At 46.2% G+C, this 24,066-nt stretch overlaps 6 protein-coding genes across 6 annotated transcripts; 1 reads left to right on the forward strand and 5 right to left on the reverse strand.

Moving 5' to 3' along the window:
- Positions 1 to 212: 212 nt before the first annotated feature.
- On the reverse strand, positions 213 to 1,142 carry C922_01782 (hypothetical protein; the record flags this gene model as incomplete). The annotated part of the gene is made up of 1 exon (XM_008817385.1): positions 213 to 1,142. One exon carries the CDS (start codon positions 1,140 to 1,142, stop codon positions 213 to 215), a length of 930 nt encoding a protein of 309 aa, XP_008815607.1.
- A 2,331-nt stretch (positions 1,143 to 3,473) lies between these two features.
- C922_01783 (hypothetical protein) lies at positions 3,474 to 6,513 on the reverse strand (the record flags this gene model as incomplete). The annotated part of the gene is made up of 2 exons (XM_008817386.1): positions 3,474 to 5,515; positions 5,742 to 6,513. 2 exons carry the CDS (start codon positions 6,511 to 6,513, stop codon positions 3,474 to 3,476), a joined length of 2,814 nt encoding a protein of 937 aa, XP_008815608.1.
- A 1,581-nt stretch (positions 6,514 to 8,094) lies between these two features.
- On the reverse strand, positions 8,095 to 10,484 carry C922_01784 (hypothetical protein; the record flags this gene model as incomplete). Its single annotated transcript, XM_008817387.1, has 9 exons — positions 8,095 to 8,304; positions 8,441 to 8,491; positions 8,595 to 8,728; positions 8,884 to 8,973; positions 9,177 to 9,266; positions 9,429 to 9,629; positions 9,793 to 9,868; positions 10,010 to 10,237; positions 10,437 to 10,484. 9 exons carry the CDS (start codon positions 10,482 to 10,484, stop codon positions 8,095 to 8,097), a joined length of 1,128 nt encoding a protein of 375 aa, XP_008815609.1.
- Positions 10,485 to 13,763: 3,279 nt separating this feature from the next.
- On the forward strand, positions 13,764 to 14,708 carry C922_01785 (hypothetical protein; the record flags this gene model as incomplete). The annotated part of the gene is made up of 1 exon (XM_008817388.1): positions 13,764 to 14,708. One exon carries the CDS (start codon positions 13,764 to 13,766, stop codon positions 14,706 to 14,708), a length of 945 nt encoding a protein of 314 aa, XP_008815610.1.
- A 59-nt stretch (positions 14,709 to 14,767) lies between these two features.
- C922_01786 (hypothetical protein) lies at positions 14,768 to 15,997 on the reverse strand (the record flags this gene model as incomplete). Its single annotated transcript, XM_008817389.1, has 1 exon — positions 14,768 to 15,997. One exon carries the CDS (start codon positions 15,995 to 15,997, stop codon positions 14,768 to 14,770), a length of 1,230 nt encoding a protein of 409 aa, XP_008815611.1.
- Positions 15,998 to 17,238: 1,241 nt separating this feature from the next.
- On the reverse strand, positions 17,239 to 23,526 carry C922_01787 (DNA-directed RNA polymerase III subunit RPC1; the record flags this gene model as incomplete). The annotated part of the gene is made up of 4 exons (XM_008817390.1): positions 17,239 to 17,455; positions 17,622 to 17,827; positions 17,958 to 18,793; positions 18,960 to 23,526. The coding sequence occupies 4 exons, from the start codon at positions 23,524 to 23,526 to the stop codon at positions 17,239 to 17,241; spliced, it is 5,826 nt and encodes a 1,941-aa protein (XP_008815612.1).
- Positions 23,527 to 24,066: the final 540 nt, after the last annotated feature.

A 24,066-nucleotide genomic window follows, 5' to 3' on the forward strand; every position in this document is an offset into this window, starting at 1 on the left:
GCGTGGTCAATCATTCGGCGTGCGCGTAAAAGGGGAAAAAGGTATGCACCGCAGCACACAACAGTGAACCCCGTTTGAAGTTCGCAGAAGCTGAGACGTGTGGTGGGTGTAAAAACTACGGGCGTGCTTCGAATTGGCAACTCGTCCATGCGCTTTCTCCTTTTTTGCAGCTGGTTACTCCCCCTAGTGCTGAAGCGAAAGACCCGTGGAAGCTAAAAGGATTTGATCCGACTGCTCCTCTTGAGCCTAATCATCTTAACAATGTAGGGAGTGATCAGAATAGTGATGACAATACGAACGGGTTCAGTCACCTTAGAAGCAATATACGCGAAAATGAGTTCCCCCCATAGGGAATCAATTTTTTTCTGTAAGTCGTCATTCATATATTTCGTTAAGTGCATTTTTTCGCACCAGTAAGTTAAGTCAGCCAAGGAAATGTATTTGAAATGGACAAACAAGTAGCAACATGAAAAAGTCACACAAAAGACAATAAAGTAGGTTCCTAATCCAATGTATCCATATCTTTGAAAAAATCTCTTTACATTCATTTGTGCCACTCTGGAGTTGCTAATCAATTTCTTCTGTAATTCTAAGAGCTTCTCCTTTCGTAGCTTATATTTTCGTTTTTCCTCATAATAAATATCTATGAAGGATCTTTTCTTGTTCTTTTTTACAAGCTGAAAGATCTTTGTCTTTGTGTGCATGACGGCCTTTCTGTAGATGTGTTCATTGAGGTTCTGCTTTAGGCTTCCCTTTTTTAAGTGATAAATGGAGAGTAGTGCATTTATTTTGTTCTTTTCGTTTTTAATTTTTTTCGAGATTATTTTGTAACTGTGTTTGTTTCTGAGCTTGCTTAATGCTTCCTTAATCTTTTTCGACACCAGGAGGGAGTGCATATTCTGTAGGCAGTTCCCATTAGGACCCCCACCTGATGCTGCCTCGCTCTCCCCTCCGTCCGCCAATTTGTTAACTCCTTTCTGACGCCCCCCACTGCTAGCGACGTGTGCCCAGTCTGGTTGATCCCGTCTCCGCATCGAGTCTGCTTCACCATGTGGAGGCTTCTCCTCTTTCGAAACGGAGTTAAAATTTGCGCCCCAGATTGTCCATTTCTTTTGGATGCCCAACAGGCATGGGTGTAGCATTCCTCCCAGGACATCTCCGCTGCGGAGTGTACCATGGTGAAAGGGGCGCCTACAAAGATGGGCACTTCCCCCGCTATGCGAAGCACCTCCATGTTTATACCCCCCCGACGACGAAATCACTCTGGGAAGTGAGCCACTCGGAAAAAGCCTTCCTTCACGCCTCGTCAAACTGCTCATGAATAGGGGGAAAAAATTATCCTGACTCAAATGGAGTCTACTAAAATGGTTTCGAATCCTCCCCCCCCGAGAGAGATTCCATAAACTGATAAGGGCCATATCCTTCGGTTGTTTCTTCTCTTAAAGGCTACCTTCTCTTGGCAGTTTCCTTTCTTCGTGCATTCGTCTTATGGGGGGTTGGGGCCCCATGTGCAGCCCCATGTGCAGCCCCCTCTGCCCTTCCGCCCTTTGGTCTGCCCCTCGAGCGGGGGGGTCTTGCCGCAAGCAGAAGGGGAAGCGAAAGCAGAAGGGAAGGCGAAAGCAGAGGGGAAAGCGAAAACAGAAGCGCAGGTGCGTATGGGCACGTATTTATATATGTGTATTCATTTGCATCCGCATGTGCATGTGTATGTGCCGTGGCCGCTCACAGCGGTATGGCCCTTTCCTCCCTCGGGGTCTTCGCAGAGCCATCGACGATGTAGGCGCCTCCCTCAAGCGTGGCAACTTCCAATGCTGCTTTGTTTGTTTTTTTTTCCCTTCTCCTCCCTTTTGACAAAGTGAGGAGTCCCCCCCTCGGTCCGTTCTTGCCTCTTCTCTTCTTGTTCACCCCTTCTCACATCAAGTGAGAGTTAAAACGAGTCAACAAGGCTGGTCGTATAAAATCGTGGCAACACATAAAATAACTGCTGCTTCGTTTTTCCCGGTCGAGCATCTCACTCATGTTAAAAAAAAAAAAACGAAAAAAAAAGGCGTTGCTCCCATGTGCCACGTATACCACCTTATGTACGCTGTGGTGGCCATGAAGAGGTTGCCCCACGCGCGCGTGCCTCAACGCCCCCTACATGCAACGTTCACCTCTATTTAAGTGGCCCCAATATGGTGCAGGAGAAATTGCACGAAAAATTGCAGAAGTTTTTTTCCTGTTCGATCGACGACATGGATATTTTTTTTTTCCTTTTTTTCCTCTTTTTTTTCTTTATATACAGAATTGGAAATTCCCCTTTGCGCACAGTTGTCTCATACCGTTGTAGAGGGGGAAAAAAAAAGTAAAATGGTGCAAGTGCTGACGTGGTTATGCAGAGACGCCGCATAATTTTACACCTCCCCCACTCACAGCCCTTTTTTCGCCATCGGAAAAAGATAAAATGAGAACACCTCTGTTGCGGCGCTACATGGCCTATCGGATCGAAGCCTTACCAGTGCTTCACTGCGTCAATGCAACCAGTTGAGGTGAGAAACCCCACAGATGGCTAAACGTGGCACATTCGGTTAAAAATTTACAACCCCGGCAGGGGGTAAAAATCGGGAAGGTTGCAAGGGAGGGATGTTTTCTGATTAAGGAAAAAAAAAAGGCAAAAAAAAAGGCAAAAAAAAGGCAAAAAAAAAGGCAAAAAAAAGGCAAAAAAAAAGGCAAAAAAAGGCAAAAAAAGGCAAAAAAAGGCAAAAAAAATCGAAAAATTAAAAGAATCACACTTGTGGTGGAAGAAGCAGGGGAGGAGAATTCCCAAATGTGCATGTGAAGAGCGTTCGCCCCCGCTGCGGTGGGCGGCAGATCCATTTGACTGGAGGTCGCCCACAAGCAGATCTACACCCATACACACATGTCCAACTGCCCCGCGCTGCAAATAGGCTTCCGTGTGGACTAAAAAAAAAAAAAGGGGGGCATCAAATGTTCAAAAAGACACTTATTCCAACGTGCACGGACAAGCAGGATGGAACTATCGGATCATCGTAAAATCGCACAATCGCAGCGCGTTCCCGTGGGAAACCTGGAAGCCAAAAAAATCAAAGAAAACAGGGCAAAAACAGCGCAAAAACGAAGCAATGTGGAGAGAAGGCCCCCTAGTCGCCTGCGGCATGAAAAACGACGTATACGCGCGTCCTCCGCGGTATGGCAACAGCTGTGCATGTATAGGAAAAAAAAAAAAAAAAAAAAAAATGATTTACTCACGCTACACCATTACGTTGTTACAAAAAAAAGATAAAAAAAGGAAATACTGATTCAAAAGAGGGAATATGAAAACGGACCTGCGGGTCAGGAAGACCGCAAAACTCGCATTGACGAAGGTGCATCAGCAAAGATACATATAGCCCATATGTTGACTTGTCCGCCACAGGCACAAAGCCCAGGAGAGACACTCCCACTTATACACACTTCTTCTCTACTCACCCAAATCAGCTGCATATCCGGTTGAGCCAATCGATCAGCAGCGTGACGGTCTCGCGGCTGTGGGGCTCCCCAGGAAGCGTATGAAAACCATATTTCAAAATGTAGACACTGAGATTCTTGTACTGCTCCTCCCCATGGGGGTCCACCACCCCGCCAACGCTCTTTAGTTTCTTCAAATTGAATGACTTATAGTACCCGTGGTCAAAGGATGTCCATATGCCCTTCTCTCCCTTCACGTCCTCTTTGGAACTTCCCATCGAGAAGTGCCTGTCATTTCGAAGTATTCGGCTAGTGGATTCAATGGACAAGGAAGACTTAACAGACATGGGGGAATGTTGGTCTTCTTTCCTTTCATTATGAAGTAATGCTTGCCGCTCGGATGGGAGGTTATTACTATTTGTGGTAAAGATAGTGCAGCTGTTGTATTTGCTCAACACCTCCTCCTCCTCCTCTTTCCTGATGGCGGTATTCCAGGAGCTTGTAACGTGACCCATGACCCGCGTAGCTGCACTGATGTGTGTGTTTCCCTCACGGGGGAGTTCCGTAAGGGGGGGCTTCTTTCCATTCAGATCGTCCTCCCCAGGGTGGTACCCGCTGCTGAAGAATGTAGAATCGGTATGGCCCACGGAATCTCGCTTATTTTCACTAATTTGGCGGGATAAAACTGCATTTGCTTGACGAACCCTTTCTGCATCTAACATAGATGCATTTCTCCGTCTCTCTCTCCTACTGTGCAGGCGCATCATTTTCCTCAAAAAATCAATGGCTCCAATGGGATCAACCACACAGTCATTCTTCGACTGAATCACCATAATGTGGATGTCGCTCTCTTCGATGTGTTTTAAGTTCTTATACGTTAAGCAGCTATCTGCAGCAGTGACAAGCTCGTGGGCTATCCTTATCCGGAGAGGGCCACAATAGTGATGGGGATCAATTTCGGCGTCATGTTTAATCCAGGGATATCTAGCATTGCTCTCTTTTACATTAACCGGGAGGAGAGGAAAAATGTATTTTAAAAATTTCGTAGCCGACAGGAGGATCCTGTTGCTGATTTTATTCTTTTGCTTTCCTAAGCTAATCATTGGAGAGACGAGAACTAGAGATTTTACGTGATCTTTCCATTCCTTGTTCAGTCGAAAGATGGTTTCCATAGTCTTCAATGCGATGCAACCACCCATGGACAAACCCATAATGATGATCGGCTTTAACTCATCCTTTTCTTTCCACTCCTCAATAAAAAGTTCCAGCGCTTGAAGTGTGTCTGCTATGAAGTTATCAAAGTCTTCTATATAGCATCGGTGATTTTTGAACCCTTCGGAGAGTCCGTGAGATTGATTATCGATGCCGAAGAAGGAGAAGCCATTTTTATTGAACGTCTCTATCCAGCTGTTCTTATAGGAGAGGGTTCTTACCCCACACTTGCAGTAGTTGCATATACCACACATAGAGCAGTAGTAGACACTCGAGTCGTAATTCACTTCAAAATCCGATTTGTTTGGCAGCAGAACATTTTCGTCATGGATTATGTCTTCATCGCTACTGGTGTCTTCGCTGCTACTATCGCTGCGGTTATCACTCCTGCTGTCGCAGCTGCCATCGCTGCTGCCCTCTTCGCTTCTCTCACTGTTGAGCTTGAGTCGCTTGGGGCAGTCTCCATCACGGGGAATGCCCTCCCGGGGAATCCTCTCCTGTGGAATGCTCTCCCGGGGACACTCCCCTCCTGCCCCGTCGTTCTCATAAATGGGGTGGCTAACGCTCTCTGCGCTCCCCAAGTTTAATTTGCTGTTTATGTGATTTCCCCCGTCATTTATGTTGGTAATGCAAGAGGAACAAGACAAAAACATAGTTAGCTTCTTCTCCAGGTTTTTCTTTTCTCCATAATCGGAGGAGTCACAAGAAGATGATGATGAAACACCAGACGAGGCATCCTCTCTTGGTTGACAAAAATCATACATCATGTTATTCGTCTCGTTTATAATCTTCATATCGTTCGTCGAATTGTTTTGCAGAATTTTGTTAAATGAGCAGACCACTGCGCTTCCGTCATCTGCAAGGTCGTGGGAAAGTCCTTTTTTTCTTCTTCTTTCCTTTTCTCTTTTTTTTTTTTTTTTTTTTTTCTTTTTTTTTTTTTTTTTTCTTTTTCTTTTTTTTTTCCCGCTTGCTTTTTTGGATATCTTTGTTCGCGCTGTTGGCGTGCCGACTTGACTGCGCAGGGGCGGTTGTCCCAGCGTTTGCGGCAGCATTTTCGGCAGAATTTGTGTCAGGATTCGCACCCCCATTTGTGTCAACATCTGTGGTAGCATTTGTGCCAGCATTTATACCCCCACTTTCATCCCCATTTGCCTCCTCGCCAGCCCCGCACCTGCCGCTGACCCCCGCTTCCGCCTCGCGCGTGCCCTCCTCAGGTAGGTTCACAAAATTGTCGCCTCTCTCCCCATGCACAACCTTCCCGTTATCATCCATACAATCCGATTTCTTAACAGACAGAGCTGAGTCCCAGCAGTTCAAATTGTCCCCTTGCATCTGGTCATACTCACAGCCAACGGCACAGCTAGCCATTTCCCCTTTCTGTTTCCCCTCATCAACCCATGATGGTCTACCCATATAGTTGAGGTATTCATTTCTCAAGTGGGACGTGATTCCATGCAAGGCGAATACATATGCCTTTGGTTTTTCCACTCTCCAGGCATATTTCGCTATTTTTAAATTTTCTTTGTTTACAAAAAAGGTGATTTCTGGATTTCCATCATCATACAGGATGTGGGCATACTTTTTGTCGCACTTCTCTTCACTTAGACTCTTCTTTATCTTTTCATGGTTAACACTGTTCCTGTTTGGCGGTGCTGGGGCTGCACTGTGGCTCTTGGGTCGAGTCACCTCATGCGGGAGGGGAAGCTCACTGGGGTAGGGGCTCGCCTTGTTTTTGCCCCCCTCGCTACTTATCCCCTGGAGTAACTCAGGCTTCCCCTCTTCGTGATCCCCTGTGACCATGGATTCGTTGCTTCGCTCGGTTGTTAATATCCTCCGGTTTCCTTGTTCGGACATGCCTCGGCGGACTTGGCACGGGCCGCTCAGTGTTACACCAAACGGGGGAGGGGGAGGAAGAGGATGACGTTGCTAAACGGGGGGGACTATATACAAAACCTGAGTAAAGTGCTACCCGGAAAGGATGACCTACTCGTCTGTTTCGTGCTTCCGTACAAGGGGCCCTCCTCTTAGGGTCATTAACAAACCGTTTTTACGGGTTGCCGCTGGAATAGGGACTTGTGGATATAGGACCTCCCGTGCGCGGCGAGCTGAGACAACTCTCAGTCTATAGGCGTCGGGCTGTCCAGGCGCCCCTGTGGTGGCATTATCTCACCTTCGCGCGGGATGAAATGAAAAAAAAAAAAGAAAAAAAGAAAAAAAAGTAAAAAAGAAGCTTATTATGCATAAGAAATGCGCAGCGCGACGCTAGACCTCTATGCTAAACTTACAGGACGCGCGAGATGACGTAATTCAAATATGCACAAAAAATCAACCTGTCATAAGCATCTCTACATGAACGGAGGGAGACCCCATGGGGGAAGGAAAAAAATAACATGCAAAGAATTGTGGTAATGAACCAACCAAATGACACAGCGGAGGTTCTTCCAGACGAGGAAACCACGCGTATATATATATGTATGTATGTGCTCGGCGTAGACCAAGCCTTTTTATTTTAGCAGAATTAGAGGGGTAACGCGTTGGGGATGGAAAGTAAAAAAAAAAAAAAAAAAAAAGCAGTTTCTCTAGACTCGAAATATCCCTATAACAGGTATACTCCAAATGACACGACGCAAATCGAAGCTTTCGAAGGGATGGCCCGCATCTGTTAAGCTTCGTGAAAAAAAAAAGAATTATCCAAAAAGGGGGAAAAAGGATGCAAAAAAGGAAAAAAAAAAAGTGAGGAGGAAAAAAGAGGAGGACGGAGGGCAAACTTTCGCTCACTTAATCCATGCTGGAACGGGAAAGAAGAAAAAAAAAAATAAAAATAACAAAATGCGGCGCCAACCTTGCAATTTTGGCGCCAATTTGAACCGTAATTTTTCTTCGGTTGAGATTTTAAAATTTTATGTCCTTTTCAAGAAAGATACTCAGAAAGGATGGGAAAAGAAAAGCAGAAAAAAAAAAAAAAGAAGAAAAAAAGGGAAAAATTTCTGGCAAATACAAAGCGGAAAAGAAAAGGAAAAATCACATTACATCGCCTCACATCACGTCGCATCAACAGGATGTACGATATTTAGGTGGCTGCCCTCGAAAACCATGTACATGGGGGTACGTCAAAAAACACCCAATTGCTACACTCCCATGCACGTATGGATGCATTCACGTGGCGCATACATACCACACAGGGGAAGAAAATTAAGGGGATGTTGTCCATAAAGTAGCACAGAGAAATAGCTTTCTGTATTCTGCTTATATGCACGTGTGCGGTGTACGTATGGATGGACGCGCGCCACGCGGTCGTTCAGATTTGAGCGGACGTATAGTAGTGTGGCGATGTGTTCATGCGATCATGCCATCATGCGAGAGGACGTGAAGGCTACATATCTCCCCGTTTGTGTATACACTTATGGGTTGCCTGTGTAGGCAGACCCTCGCTGATCATTTCAGCAAACTCAGCGAGAGGGGCATCTCAATTTTAAACCACTTGGAGTACGACGTATTTCTCAGCCTCCACACCTCCAGCTGCTGCTTGTAATAGCTGTTAAACTCCTTGTTCGTGTTTTCAGCCTTCTTCTCGTAAAGAAACGTCTCCGCGACTATCAGTTGGTGGAAGAATATTTTCCACTCGGAGTTCTTCAGCGTCTGCAGCTGCGCGTGGAAGAGGTGGAGAAAATGTCGGTTGTAAAAAAAAAAATAGGAGTAAGCGATTTTTTAGCTAGCTGGCATATATTGGCTATTTTTTTTTTTTTTTTTGTTTCTCCTTTTTTGCCTGAACAGGTCATACCAAATCTGTGAAATGCTCAAACCATTCCTCTCGCACGAATGAGGAGCATTTCTGAGAAAGAATAGAGAATATGTATGGATCATTACAAAAAGAAGGCGTTTTTCATACCTTGGGGGGTTTAGCCAAATTGTCGTATTACACCCTTCTATTATACCGTGTTGTATTTCCGCTCAGACAGGTAAACAATGGCATATTGAACGATCTCGATCATGAGTACAACGTTGTCAACTTGGGCGAAACTCAATTTCGCGTGTCTTTCTTTTATAAAGTCCGTCATGCAGATGATGCCTGGCAGATTGGTTTCCAACGGGTGAATTGTCCGCTCGATGCGATGCGTCGGCTCTATGCGATGTCTGCTTGGACGGCACAGCTCCACACTTGGGACGCACATTCCCTTGCGTGCACACACTTCGTTGCGTGTTTATCCCCCTGCGTATTATTACACTGTTCGTATCTTTTTAAGTTATCGCTCATTAGGGCCTTCACCAGGTCGGCCAACGCCTGTCTGGAAATCCAGCTCGCCACGTCCTCTGCTATTTAAGAGAGGAAAAAAAAAAAAAAAAAAAAAAAGATACAAATAAGTAAAACGAAATGCGACACAGCAAAGGAGCCAACGTAATGTGCGCCAGGTCTGAGCAAGCGCAGAAGCCCACGCCAACAGTGCAGTAGATAAAATGTGGCCATGCGAATTTGCCCATCTATGTTTTAGTTGGGAAACATAATTAAGTCGGATTACGGTTTGGCTTGAAATTGAAAATGCATTCCGCAATTTTTCTAAGGCACATGTTGAATAGGAAGTTCTCGTGGCTCTTCTCCTCGATTTGCTCTGTGTAGGGGTCGTAGTGAATTGTGACGAGATGACTTGGGCATTTCCTTCACCAGAGGGAGAATAACCACAGGGATATACGAATACACGTAGACACGCATAGATGCGTAGAGGCACAGAGAAGTAGCTATGTGCGTGCATCGCTCTACCCAGGGCGCTTACTGAAAAAGAAACGAATCTGCTCCAGGAGCTCGTCACCCAGAAGGCCGCCGTCGCTGTCGCCATTGGGGACCACAACACCCATGGGGGAAGTGCAGTAGCAAATAAGCTTGTCGGTGAACAGGCTGGCCATATCGTGAAGCACTGAGTTTTTCTTGTCCTCCTCGTCCTCGGCGTTGGTTAGGTTCAGCTGAAACTTGAGCTCTGCACAGGTGCCAGCATGTGTGTGTTGAGTGTAAACGGGATCCTAACCACGTGCGGAACAGCCATGTCCATGTGAAGACATACGTGTCTACTTGCACATATGAGTGTATTTCCACACATGCGTGTATTTCCACATCCTTGCGTATAGGAAGAGACGCATAACCACTGTTGAAGGTTCGCATAAAGGAGATGACCAATTCGTATTCGACGTTCGAGTGATTCAGCATTTTCATTTGGCACTGCGTGGGAAGCGATGTTTTGTAAAAAAAAGGGAGAGGAAAGATTAATAGATGGATGGATGGAAGGAGGGAAACCAAAACGACGAAACGGACTGAGAGAAAAAATAGTTCGTCACAAGTGCATGCTTTGATCAAACCAACCGTGTTGAGATATTTACAAGAGAAGTCGCACAAACTGTAGAAAGAGTTGTCCTCCTTGTCTGGAGGAGCATCCCTATCCACATCCGAAGCGCGTGCTACTTCTCCCTCAGGATTTTTATCACAACACTGTTCATTTTCTGTGGTTGCATTTCCTTTGCCATCTGTGTTCCTGTCATTTGGTCTTCTTTCCCTTTCTTCCAAAATGTCTTTCGCCTTTTGCAGAATAGTCTGTCGAGAAGGGGATGGAGCGTCAAGTGGGGGAACATCCGCTTGGCACGTCCCTCGGCAGTAAAGTCGTTTTAGAAAATGGAAAGGGGGGAAATTTTGTTGAAATTTTTTTGTTCATTCTTTTGTTCATTTTTTTGTTCATTTTTTTGTTCATTTTTTTGTTCTTTTTTTTTGTTTTTTTTTTGGCGAGGAGGGGTACCCTTTTGAGCTCTCTGCTGGTTAGCCTCTTTAAAATCTGTTCATCCATTGGATGTGGACGGCTGATGAAGCTTGTCTGAAGTTCGCCTGATGGGGTTTTCCCTCCTATTTTGGGGCTAACACGTGAATACCCACTTAGAAGTGAAGAACTGGGGTATAGAAGTGCCGTCTATGCTGTGGCTGCCACACAAAAGCAGTGACCAAATTTGAAGAAAAAAAAAAAAGAGTGAAAAATCGAAGCTAACGCTGCTCTTAACGATGTGAGGAGTCATCTGGACGCTGAACAACGCGTATGTCACTTACCGGGGGGGTGCTACAAGTTATTTTATTTGCTTTTTCTGTTCTTTTTCACCCCTCGAAAGTTACGCGTTTCCTTCCTGTGAACAGTTTACCTTTGCGCCGTTTGCCTGCAATGGCTCTGTCGTGGCTTGGACAGAATCGTGTCCCCTTGTCTCTACGCACAGGTGAGCCATCTTATTTCCCTGTGGAAATCACCGCTTTGTGTTTTACCCCCTTTTTTTCTTCTTCTTTTTGGCCGTACAGATGGGGGTACATAAGATGGCAATTTTTCTGGCCATATGTGGGCACCGTTCACGGCAACATATTTTCGCCTCTCCCCGAGAGGTGTGCAGGTGATGTACGTACATATGATATCGTGGGCATAGCCGCGTCAGGCCATGAGGGCGGTACCCGCTGGGTGAGCCACCCCCAAACAGGGGAATCTTTGTCAAGGGAATAACCACCATGATATAATCTCCAGTGGGGGGAAAACCATTTTTTCAAAAATAGGAATAAAAGGAGCTGATTTGTGCTCTCCCCCCGAAAAAAAAACGACAGTCATTTCCTCCACCGCTGCACAAATCGAAAGGTACAACTTTGGCGTTCAGAATTGTACATAGTAGATGGTGCCCTATTTATAAAGACCGTTTTGCCCCTGTGGGGGGTATTACAAAAATGAAAAAAAAAAGAATAAAATAAAAAATAAACTTACCCAAGTGACATCAAGAAATTGCCACAAGAAAAAAATGCCATTTGAATCACCCCCTCCGGTAGAGAAGCAACTGTCACGACATATAAAGAGTAGTTTTTTTTCCAACCGAATCATCACCAACGTATATTACCTCTTCACCAATGCAAAGGGTAAAAATAAAGTACCATCATTCACTCTATAGCTTTCTCTACCTTTTTTTGGATGCTCTTAAGAGTTTTATTTCCTCCGTGTTATAAGAATACTCAAGGGTAGTGGCGATGAACTACCTTTTTTTTGTTGTAACAGTAAAGAAAAAGAGAAGGTGTACCTTATGCATATTTCTCCCTCCCCCGATAATCAATTTTTACCTTCTCCTCCCCTCGGAAACTGAAGCCTCCTAATTTTTTCACCCATCCAAAGCAGTCGACACAGATTAAACAAACCAAAGCGTGTTGTCGCTCGTGCGAAGTTATAACAATACGTGTACTGACACCATGTATAACTCTGCGCACGTGCCGCTCAGCTATCACGACGTCCTGCTGAGGAAACAACGGGTGACGCCCTGCTGAGGAAACAACGGGTGACGCCCTGCTGAGGAAACAACGGGTAACGCCCTGCTGAGGAAACAACGGGTAACGCCCTGCCCCCATTCCCTGGTTAAAAATACACTCAGCGATTTAATTCGTTTCGTACGCATGAAATTATATCGTTATTTTATTTTAACCTAAAGAGAAAATCTATCACCCTTCGTTTCTCCTCCACCGAAACGTCTTTTCCGTCGGCCTTCTTTCCCTCCTCTTTAGTTTCTAATTTTTAGAGGCTATTGAGAAGGGGGAGTGTTAATGGTCTGATTGGATCAGCGCGTAGGTGGGGGAGCAATGCGGGAGTGTTTTGATTTTCCCCTTCATATTCCCGGCATTTTCAACGCCCACTGGGGGCACCTTCTTGTTAAGTGATGTTGATTTTGCCGTAACAGAACGGAGGGGCACACAAAAGGAAAAGAGGACGCCGTTAGGAGTGGAAAAAGAAAAAACGGTGCGGTGGTAGGGCGGCGGGTGTGATGGCTGGGCTGCTCGGCGGCTGCCGTGAGCATATACCTTTACATACATTAAAATACGGATGGAGGAATGGGCCGTTCCAATTGGGCGGACACAGTGATGCCGCTTCCTCAGAGGAGCTAATAATGAGATAATCTCGCGCCTTCTTTCATTTGGCCTATCTCCCTCCTCCTTATCTAGTTCAAAGTAATTCCATCAGGTAGTTATTTGTTGCAACTCTTTTGAAGTGGGGTGGGATACTGAGGCAGCGTTAACCAGCTCTGAAGTATATTACTCTGGGCGGGGTTAAGAAATATGTTGTCCCGTTTTTCTGATGAGCCACTTTCGTGGATGCTTCTAATGAGTGAGCAAGTTCCTTCCTTTCGCGTGAACAAAGATGTATCTTTTTTGTCCTTATGAATGGTATATATTGGCATCTGCCGATTGGTACCGTGTAAAAAGGGCGGAGTTATCAGCTCGGCCGAATATCTCTGGGGAGGTCACTTCATTTCTTCATTAGGCAGCCAAATGGGGTTCGCAAAATGGGAAAAAAAAAAGAAGCGTCACAAGAAAACTCCTCTGTACACAGAACACACACCACCTGTGTGAATGGCGTCTCTGCGCAGTCGCAGATTTTCACTCCTCTTTTTAAAAAATTGCTAAAGTGTAAAAATGGTTTCCTCAGGGGAATACGCGCCACTGTTGAGCAGGACAAAAAAAAAAAAAAAAATTCAACTGGGATAACGGATGTAACAATTGCGTCCCCTTTTCTAAGCGCACATTTTGTCGTCAAAATTGTAGCAATAAAATGCGTGCATGCAGATTGGCAGAAGGAAAGCGCATCGCTAAACTTCACCCCTCTTTGTCCTTTGTGCAAAGAAAGGAAAAAAAAAAAAAATTGCTGCCTCTTCCTGCTTAACATTGTTATTTAAATTGTTGAGTCACCGCTGCGGTCGCAAACAAGTGGCAGCAAGTTTCCCCATCGCGTAGACATTAAATGGTATGCCATTTGTTTGCAACAAAAAGTGGCACCTTGTCAACTGGCTTTTTTACCTCTTGTGCCAGAGGGGGCAACTGAACTGGGGATCACACCCTATTTAAGATGGAAACTCGTCTGACTGCATCAGACCGCCTCTGATCCCTTCTGACCGCTTCTCACCGCACCCCATTTCAGGTGAACCCATTTTGTCCTACTTGCCGCTTTTCCATGTCGGCACCACCCCCACAAGCGCAACGTAAAGCATCAGGAAAGGTTTCTAAGGAATCTCAAGGCTAAGCCTAGGGGTGGATTGGCCGTGCCCATCGTGTAGGAAACACCCCAATGGGGAACCTAATGATATGCACCCGGAGGAAGATGACAGAGAGCATCACGCTGGAGGATCTGGCGTCCATGATAAGGGGATGCACCTACATAGTGGCCCTAACAGGCTCAGGCACATCCGCAGAAAGTAACATCCCAAGTTTCCGTGGCGCAAACAGCTCCATCTGGAGTAAATATGATCCAAAAATATATGGTACCATTTGGGGATTCTGGAAGGCACCAGAAAAAATCTGGGAGGTTATTAGAGACATCTCATCCGATTATGAAATCGAAATGAATCCTGGACATGTCGCTTTGTCGACGTTGGAAAATCTTGGTTACTTAAAAGCAGTGATCACACAAAATATTGATGGCTTACATGAGGAGAGTGGTAACTCCAGAGTTATTCCTCTCCATGGGAGTGTCTTCGAAGCTCGCTGCTGCACATGCAGAGAGACAATTCAGCTCAACAAAATAATGTTACAGAAGACTTCCCACTTCATGCATCAGCTACCTCCAGAGTGTCCCTGTGGAGGAATCTTCAAACCGAACGTGGTTCTTTTTGGAGAAGTCATTCCTAAGTCAATTTTGAAACAAGCTGAGAAAGAGATTGAGAAATGCGACCTTCTTCTCGTTATCGGCACGTCCTCCTCCGTGTCGACTGCCACCAATTTGTGTTACTATGCTCATAGGAAGAAGAAAAGAATAGTCGAGGTGAATATCTCCAAAACGTACATCACGAATCGCATGTCCGACTACCATGTGCGCGCCAAGTTCAGTGAGCTGCTGGCGATCTGCGATCTCCTCAAGGGGGGGGAGGCGAACAAGGCGGATAAGGCGGATAAGGCGAACAAGGCGGACAAGGCGGCTCAAAGGGGGGAAGAACCGCATAGTGAAGAAGAAGCGAAACGTGGTAAAACTTCTAAGAAAGCCAATATCGCGCAGGGCGCCGCGGATAATCGGTGATGCGGTGGGGCCCACCAATGCTCCCCATCACTTCTGACGTGGTCACACTTCTGACGTTGTTACACTTCTCCCCTCGTCGCACTTCCCTCCTCGCCAAACTTCCCCCGGAGGTACAAAAAATCCGACCGCACCTGCTCGTCCGTAGGGACGTCTGAATACTTGTTCACGCAGCGGAAGAAGGAGCACAGCACATCGAGCGCAGTCTGCAGATCATCGTACCAGCACTTCCACCCCTCATAGTGAGCAGCAATGTCTGGCTCTTCCAAATAGAGGTAAATGTTTTTCTCGTCCAGTGGCCTGTTCAGCTTCTTCAGCACATGCAGCACGTCCCTCGGCTTTCTCACGACATACCCAATTAAAACAAATAGGAGAAGAGTACCCCTCTTGGAAAGAATATTTTTTTGGAACTGCTGATTCATCAGATTGATGAGTTTCATTTCTTCGTTGTCGATGTTTTTCACCAAATGGGTTAGGTATTCTATGATATTCTGGAGTGCCTCCCTGAATGGCTTGAATTCGTTTTGCTTATACATTAGGTAGAGGCAGTCCACGAGGTGGACCCCGCTGTTGGCCTGGCTGGCGGTGTTGTCCCTATTGGCAGTGTTCCCGCTGTTGTCGTTGTCGGCGGTGTGGGCCTTGTCGGCGTCGTTGCCGTTGTTGTCCCTGTTCGCAGCGTTGCCGCTGTTGCCCAACTGCGCATGTACGTACTCCACGGCCGCGCCACGGTCGCACGCCGCAGCAATCTCGTCACAGAGGAAGTTACACTTCTCCTGAATGATCGCCTTTATAGTTTCCACCCGCTTCATCCTCTGCGCATGGTCCTCTTCTGTGTTCTGTAGAGTCCTCATTTTTTCTTCATTTATCCTCTGAATCGTTAAGTGTTCCATTTTGGTTCCTTCCCTCCCTCTGTTCACTAGCTGCGCTTCATGCTCCTTCCGTTGCTGCTCCTGTAGCAGCTTATTTGCAACTATTTTTTCTTTTTCGATTTCGTAGTTCTCTTTAAAGATGGCTAGTTCCTCCTCGTATATGTTGTAAACCATATCATACCTCTCTAGGAGGGTATCCACATTTTTCATCATCTTTTCCCCATAGATCCTTTTCGATTCATCCTTCTCATTCCTACGAATACGTATGCGCGTTATTATTGGCTGTAGTTTGTTTAACTTTTTCTCCAACTCGTGATACAGACTCAGCTTGTTGAAGACGTCTTCCTCCGTTGCGTTCAGCAGCTCACTGCATATGCTCTTGATTTCCTCCAGGGAGCCGGAGGCCATCTGGAAGTCCGTCATTTGGTGGGCAGGCGGCGGTTTGGCGGCAATTGGGGCGCAGTTTGGCGACAGATGGACAGCAATCGGGCAGCACCCCCTTGTTCGCTTCACCGCAAGTCCAAGCTCTCCCGCGTCAGCAAAGTTTACGACGACGCGGGTGGAAAAGTGGAAGAAGCCAAAAGAGTAGGAAAAAAAAAAAAAACAATAAATAAAGAATAAAAAAAAAGTGCGGCACTTTATCTGGGAGGGGGAAAAAAAAAAAAAACGCAAACCAGAACACCCCATGTGCGCTGCCGACCCACACCCGCTTGCCAAAAAAAAAAAAAAAAAGTTGCCCCAATATTAGAATCTCTATCATGCAACTAAGAATCGTCCTTGGCGATTGTTACCTTCTCACATTTTCTCCTTTTTTCACAGCGCCTACGTGGCGTGGGACGGCACTCTCCCGGTTGCTTCTGCCCACACGGCGCGAAGGGCAGTTAAACTGATGGAGTTGCGAGGTTCGAAGGAGAAAAAAACCCAGGAGGCAGAGGTTGCAGTGAGCTGAGGTCACATCACTGCACTCCAGCCTGGGCAACAAGAGTGAAACTCCAAAAAAAAAAAAAAAAAAAAGAGTCAAACAGATGGACATACATACGCATACACAACTTGTTCGTACAAATTTACACATGTGTGCTGGAAAAATCGGAAGGTGAAAACAAAAATGGGTCAACCGCACTGGAGGTGAGAGTGTAACGTGGGTCTGCGGGGTTACTACCCGGATTATTATTTTTTTTTTCTTTCCCTCCAAATGGGTGATTAAAAAGGACAGGGGGGAATTCTCAAAAATGGGATTTAAGAATGGGATTTAAGAATGGGATTTAAGAATGGGATTTAAGAATGGGATTTACGAATGGGATTTAAGAATGGGATTTAAGAATGGAGATTGTTCCACGACGTGGCCTGTTCGATGGGCACTTGGTTCTTCCCGTTTAGCTGGCTTGGCTTCCCTTCCCATTGGGCAGTGCCATCAGTGCGCCACGTCATCTTTCCAGCATGTCATCTTTCCGCCATGCCATCTGTCCGTTAGACCATTTCCCGCTGCGCCCTTTCCAGAAGGGTGAGCTTCCTTTCCTCTCGCTTGCTGCGGGGAGAAATATGAGAAAAAAGAAGGAGGTGAGCATGTGTGTATTGGCGAAATCGAGTGAGCGGGGGTGGGGCCCCTCGCCTGGTCACTCCTCATGGCCAACCGTGCAGCACCTCACTTCATCGCTCGTGAGCACTTACAACTTGTAGTCGTAGAGGAGCTGGAATGCGCCCGTGCCAATGGGGATGTTCTTCCCCACAATGATGCTCTCGCTGATGTTGTTTATTTCGTCTCTATTTTTAAAGAACGATGAAACGAAGAGGTGTTCGTTGGTCTCTTCGAAGGATGCCAGCATGAGCGTGCTCTGCCTGGCCTTCTGAATGCCGAAGCGGTTTATCCCAAGGATATCTCCCCTGTGAGTGGAAATAAGATGGGGTGACGTGAGCAGAAGTGATGGGAATAGGGGACAAAGGGGAAGGGGTGGATACATGGAGGTGTAAAGCACCCACGTGAACTCTCCGAAGGGAACTCTCCCAAGCGACCCCTCCCAAGCGACCCAAACACGCCAGCAGCACTTACGTGAAGGCCATGATATCCGCCAGCAGCATGATGTGCCTGATATCGATGTCTATGCTGTACGCCTCGATGCACTTCTTTATCTCATTGATGATGGTCACTCTCGCGGCTTCGATGCCCAGCACTTGAAAAACATTAATCACGTGGTTCGAAATGATATGCTTAAAATCCACTCCCTCCAACCCCAGGACGTAGTTGAGCGAATTTCCCTCGACAAGGATGGAGTAAATGACTTTTTTTTTTTTTTTTTTTGCATTCCGGGCCATTGCCTGCACTGTACAGGTTCCCCTCATCATCGTAAAAGTCAATTTTCTCATGTCTTATTTGATTTATGTCGACGTATTCTAAGTTTAAGGTGTCCACATTGATCGTATCTAGGTTGACAGTCGGTTCTTCTTCTTCCCCTCCTGCTTGGTTGTCCCTTTTTGATACTTCTTCCTTTATTTGTATTTTAAAGGCTTCCATGATGTTTCGCAGCTTCGCCTCATTGGGGCTTCTCTGTCCAGGGCATTCCTTCGCGGAGGCTTCACCTCCTTTAGTGTGGTCATCGTTGTCCCCATGGGCAATAGGGGGGGGCTTGCCGTGGGGCCTTCCCCGCTGGGGTTCGTCCACCCCGTCTACCTCCTCACCGGTGACCTCCATCTGTTCGCCGGTCACGTCTACCTCCTCGCCCGCTACCTCCACTTCCACCTCCTCCTTCTTAATGATACACCGCTTTATATCCTTGTCCCCATGAATGAGGACATCGAGCAGCCCCTTCTTCAGAGACTCGATTTGAAAAAATAAAAACTCGTCATTCTTCAACGACATGTGTAGCTTATACGTATTTACCACCTCCACAAGGATCTTGTTTATCTTTATTTTGTTAATATGACTCTGTCTCATTATGATGTCCTTAATGGAGTATGCATTTATGTTTAAAAATAGCTCATGGATGAGTTGTTCGTTGAATTTCACCGAAAGGAAGATCCCTCGTGTGGTGTAGTCTTCCTTTATATACAGACAGATATCTCTGATTGTCGTTTTCTCCAACTTAGATTTCATCATTAGGGCAAAGTTATAATTGTCGTTGACCTGCAGGGGGATGTTCAGTATGGGCGTCTGAATAGTGCTTGACGCGTTTATGATTTCTTTGATTCGTGGCACGCCCAGGGTCACGTTCATGCTCGCCACGCCTGCGGGGGAAAGCGGTGGAATGGGGTGGAAAGCGATGGAAATGGGTTAGAAGTGGTGGAAGGGCGTGGAAAGCCCCGGAAAGGAGAATCGCTACAAAGAGGTGCATAACGTAAGTGTAATTGCGGGGGAGGTTCTTCCCCTCCCCACCGATGCCACTCTTCCTACCTGCGAAGTGAAACGTCTTGAGCGTCATCTGCGTGCCGGGCTCGCCAATGGACTGTGCCGAAATGGACCCCACGGCGTCCCCCGGAGCGGAGATGTATTTGAAGTACTTTGACACATTAAAAAAAATAAACAGATACAATTGATTCAAATTTACGAAGGGGTAGTCATAAAGGAGGTATCGATAAGATGGATCATAGGTCTCCCTGCAGACAAAATCGAAGTAATCACTCCGTGTCATCAGGTGAACCCCCTTCTTGTACTTAAAAAACTTGTACACATTGATGGCCTTCACTATTAACCATTTTTTAATTTCCTTCATATAGATATTCATCGTCTTTGTCCTTTCCTGGTGAGTTGGACTCTCTCTTTGAGACAGTTTTGTGTGGACATATATGTTTGTTGGCATCAGCTCTGGTAGATAGTTGAGAAGAAAATTCGTCCACTGGACAATCTCGTATGGCAGCAGAATGTAGTGTTGCTTCTTCTTTTCGATGTATTGGAATACACTCACAAAAGCGATTACGTTTTTTATCATTTGTCTGTACAGTTTGCTTTCGTAGAGGCGGGCCAATTCATCCGTGTGGCGGCTTCCACTCGTCCCGATGTGCGGCTGTGCGTGCCTTCTCTTCCTGATGTTGGGGAGATAACCCTGTGCATAGGCGGTAGTGGTGTCTTCACTCAGCGCGTGCCTCACGTTCGTCTGGCTCGTCCCCCCATGACGCTGCTCCTTACTGCTAGCCGATTTTTCCCTCTCGGACCGGTACACCGTATTAACAATTTGGATCTTCTTCACGACGTTTTTGCTCATCTGGCTGTACATACTTCGTACGAGTTTCTTTTCCGACTCGCTCAGGCAGATCTGATTCTTATCCATCAGTGTCTTTATCTCAACGACGTTTCGATAATCATTTACGAATCGTGCAATCGAGTGATGTTTGTGTGGCGGCAGGACGCAGTTGTTTTGGGCAGTGGCCTCTTCATCGGGATCATCATCGGGAGCATCCTCGGGGTGGTGACCCTTCGGCTGTATTGGCTCCGTCCGCTGCTTGGACCGTTTCGGCTCCTTACGCTCGTTACGCTCCTTCCGCTGCTTTGTCTGCTCCTCCTTGGCGACACATGCGCTGACTCTTATTTCCACTTTGACTCTCCCTTCCAGGGCGGCGGATGGACCGTGGCGAGGTTTCCCACCAGGGGGGCCTCCCCCGTGAGCCGCGTCTTCTTCGTCCCCATCTGCTTCGGCGGTTACTTCCGCGGCTACTTCCGCGGCTACTTCCTCTCCCTCCGCTGCTTCTCCCCCTTGGGTGCCCCGCCTGGGGTTTCGCTGCGGCTTCTCCATGACCAGCCTCACAAAGTGCTCGTCGTGCGACAGGGGAATGAAGGGCGCTGTGTCCGGGGCGCTCATCTTGGAGGTCACCCGGTTGACGATACGCGAAATGGGGGAGGCAGTAAAAGAAGACAAAGAGGGCAAAGTGGGGAAAGCTGCCATCCTGGAGGAATCGGGGAGGGACTTCCCATAGGACAGAAGAATGTTGCTAGACGAAATGGAAGTGATGTGATCAAAGATCTTATCAAACTGATGCGCATACGAATTATTGTTGTCGATGTAAGACGGGTTCAGTGCGTCATCTCCGTAAATAAACTGCACAATTTGTTTGTCGCAGGATCGGACCGAGTAATCGTAATGGATCGACAAATCCTCCAGTGCCTTCATGAGTCTCCTCTGCATATACCCCGTCTCAGCAGTCTTAACAGCGGTGTCGACGAGCCCTTCTCTTCCAGACATAGTATGAAAGAAAAACTCCGTCGGATTAAGACCGGTGTAGAAGGAGTTTTCCACGAAGCCCCTACTTTCAGAATCTTTACAATGAAAGTTGAAATGAGGGAGGGTCCTATTAATGAATCCGTTTTGAATCCTCTGGCCTGTAACGTTCTGTTGTCCAACACAAGCAATCATCTGAGCGATGTTAATGAGAGCTCCCTTAGCTCCAGAATTAAACATGACAAGAGGCTTATTCAGGTGATCCAAATACTGATTGCACGTCTTGCCTGCATCGTTCCGTAGATCATCTAAAATGTTTTTTACCTTAATTTCGAGAGTTTCTTCTAAAGTGCATCCCGCTTGTATCTGCATTTTCTTCTCATTGTAGAGAAGGATTTCTTTGTTAACCTTTTCATAGCCTTCTTGGAGAAGATCCTTTTTCTTCTGCAGGAGAGTCTCCGACGGAGCTACATCGTCAATCCCGATGGTCATTCCTTTGTTGGAGAAGTATCGACTGGTTAGCTTTGAAAAACGGTTCATAATTTTCAGAGCAACGTAGGAAGAGTTATGATGAATGAGGTAGTAAAAGAGTCCATACTTGGACGAACCCAAAACCTTCTTCCCTAGGGACCCACAAATGAGCTCAGATTTGTAGAAGCAGACGTAAGAATCGTTTAGACACATATGCTTCAGGTCACCATTCTTCGTTGAGTATTCCCTCTCCTTCATTTCGAAATTGATAATCGTGTTTTCCTTCCTGTTTGGCTTTATGAGGACGGTTATAAGCTGCTTTCCCGTCCAGAGCTCCTTCGGTTTGAGGATCGCCGGGACGGGTAACTCTATATCGACCTTCGCATCGGAGAAGTAGGAGCAGAGTAAACAGAAGGAGTCCCTATCGAGAAAGGTATCCTTATTGGTTATAACGTACGAAGCAGAAAGGAAGTCCTGCGTTAAGGCAATCATCACTTCTCCATTTTTCGGAGTAATCAAATTGTGCTTCACATTCATCAGGTATGAAGCCTCTGCCCGTGCCTCCTCCGTTTGTGGCACATGTAAGTTCATTTCGTCTCCATCGAAGTCGGCATTGTACGGAGAGCAGACACATACGTTGAATCGGAAGGTCTTGTACTTCATCACTCTGGCTTTGTGGCACATGATGGACATCCGATGGAGAGAGGGCTGCCGATTGAATAAGACGATGTCTCCATCCATTAGGTGCCTCTCCACGATGTCTCCCACTTGGAGATTCTCTATGACGAACTTTTTGTTCGCATACTTGAGGCTGATTTTGTTAATAACGGGGTTTTCTATGCGTGGGTTTCCCAGTTGAGCTGTGAAGATGGACTGCCCGCTAGCGGGAGAGTAGTCGCCCCGGCCGACGTATCGCTTCACCACGTCGAGGATGGAATCCGCCTCGAGGGAGGAGACTCCACCCAATGTGGAGTAGTAACTCCTCGGGTTGGTTCCTTTCTTTATGATGTAGTTAGCCCCAGGCCATCTGTTCGTCCCATTCTTTAAAAGCCTCTTCAATCGTTCTATGTTATAGCGATTGACTTTCTCCGGGTAGGTAAGCCTCATGGCAATAATTTCAGGAATGACGACCTCATCGATGGAGATATTCGGATCGGGCGAAATGACCGTTCTGCTAGAGAAGTCGACTCTTTTCCCCGATAGGTTGCATCTGAATCTACCTTCTTTCCCCTTTAACCTCTGGCAGATCCCCCTTCCAGGCTTCGAAATGTTCTGAGTGGCGAGTAGCTGAGACACAGCTGGAGAATCGCTATTAATAAATCTCGTTATCTGTAATTGCAAAAATTCAACATTGCCTAGGAATTGATTTGTCTGATATCCATTACTGCACTGATTATTTATGGTGTTATTAAGCTGAGTGATTTCTGAGAGAATACAAGTCAGATCATCCTCTGCTGTCCCATGTTCGTCAATGATAACTGACGGTCTAATCGTATTTGGAGGTACCAGCAATGCTGTTATGAGGAGTTTCTCTGGATTTTCTACATTTAAAAGTTTCACATGGTATGGATTCATATTTTTGAAAAGATTCAAAACGTAAAGGCTATTCAAATCATCCTCTTTTATAACCATTTTCCCATTCTCCTTGGTTTTAATAACATGTTTTAATTTCATAAATTGGTCTAAACTGGGCTTAATGATCTTTTTTATGACTCCTTGTGGGTATCCACATCGGTAACACTTTGTCACCTTCTTACAGGTGTTGAGGATTTTTTTAAAAATATGTTTTTTGAAAAACTTATCCTCCACGGTATGTCTTTTCAGATTAGTATAAAACTCAAGCTTCTCACTGCTGAGCAAAATGTGTGAGCACACTTTACAGATGCAGTAAAGGATGTAGATGATATATTTGTAATACCCCACATGGAAAAGTGGATAATTCAATTCAATGTATCCAAAATGACCTGAACAGTTCATAAAATTTCGGTTACATGTTTCACATAGGGAGTTACTTTTGTGAGCTCCCAACTTGAGATCGAGGACTCCATAAGGGTAAGGAATGCCCGTATTATTTTTGTACATTTCTCTGTTTAATATTTTCACCTCAGAACATTTTATTATTTCTTCCTTGTTCATGATTCCGAATTTGAGACTCTTAATCTCCCAGTTGTTCTTCACATCTTGCACGAATCCCTTCCGCAGACTGCTGCGCTGGATTATCCGTCGCAGCTCCTCCACGTTGGCAGCATTGCCTCGGAACTTCTCCACGTTGGTAGCGCTCATCGCGTTGCCTCGAAACTGGTCCATGTCCACCGCGTTCACTGCTCTCCCACGCATTGTCGCGGCACGGGGTGAACTCCCAGTCGGAAAAAGGCAACCCCCACAACGTAGGTTTCCCCTCCTTTCCCCTATCGGATGTTTTTCCCCCCCCCGAATGAGCATCACCGAAACGGTGATCTTCACTACCCTCCCCCTATTAAGGAAAACCTCGCCGCTGTATCCTTCCGCACAAAATGAAGAAGCACCACTTGGGGCATCACCCCCACATCAGACTTCTACTCTCCAGGGGAAAGGCAACAACACAGCCCCCAGTTGTCCATGTAGTATATAGTGGCTACTCGCTGGGGAGCTAACAGAATGGGCAAAATGGGGCATATAAAAAAAAAACAAAAAATTAAGAAAGCAATTGGAAGGCCTCCATTCTGCGATGCTTCTCAATTATCATTTTTTTTTTCTCTCCCTTTTGTGGTCCCCGCGGGATGTCACTACGTTTTTTTTTTTTCTGCTCTTTTTGTGCCTACACAAGTGGAGTCGTAATTTTGCTTACCCGTATTATCACTACCCCCCTGATGGCTTTTCTTTTTTTTTCCCCTTGCC

Source organism: Plasmodium inui (genome assembly GCF_000524495.1).
Source record: "Plasmodium inui San Antonio 1 unplaced genomic scaffold supercont1.6, whole genome shotgun sequence".
NCBI classification, from domain to species: domain Eukaryota; phylum Apicomplexa; class Aconoidasida; order Haemosporida; family Plasmodiidae; genus Plasmodium; species Plasmodium inui.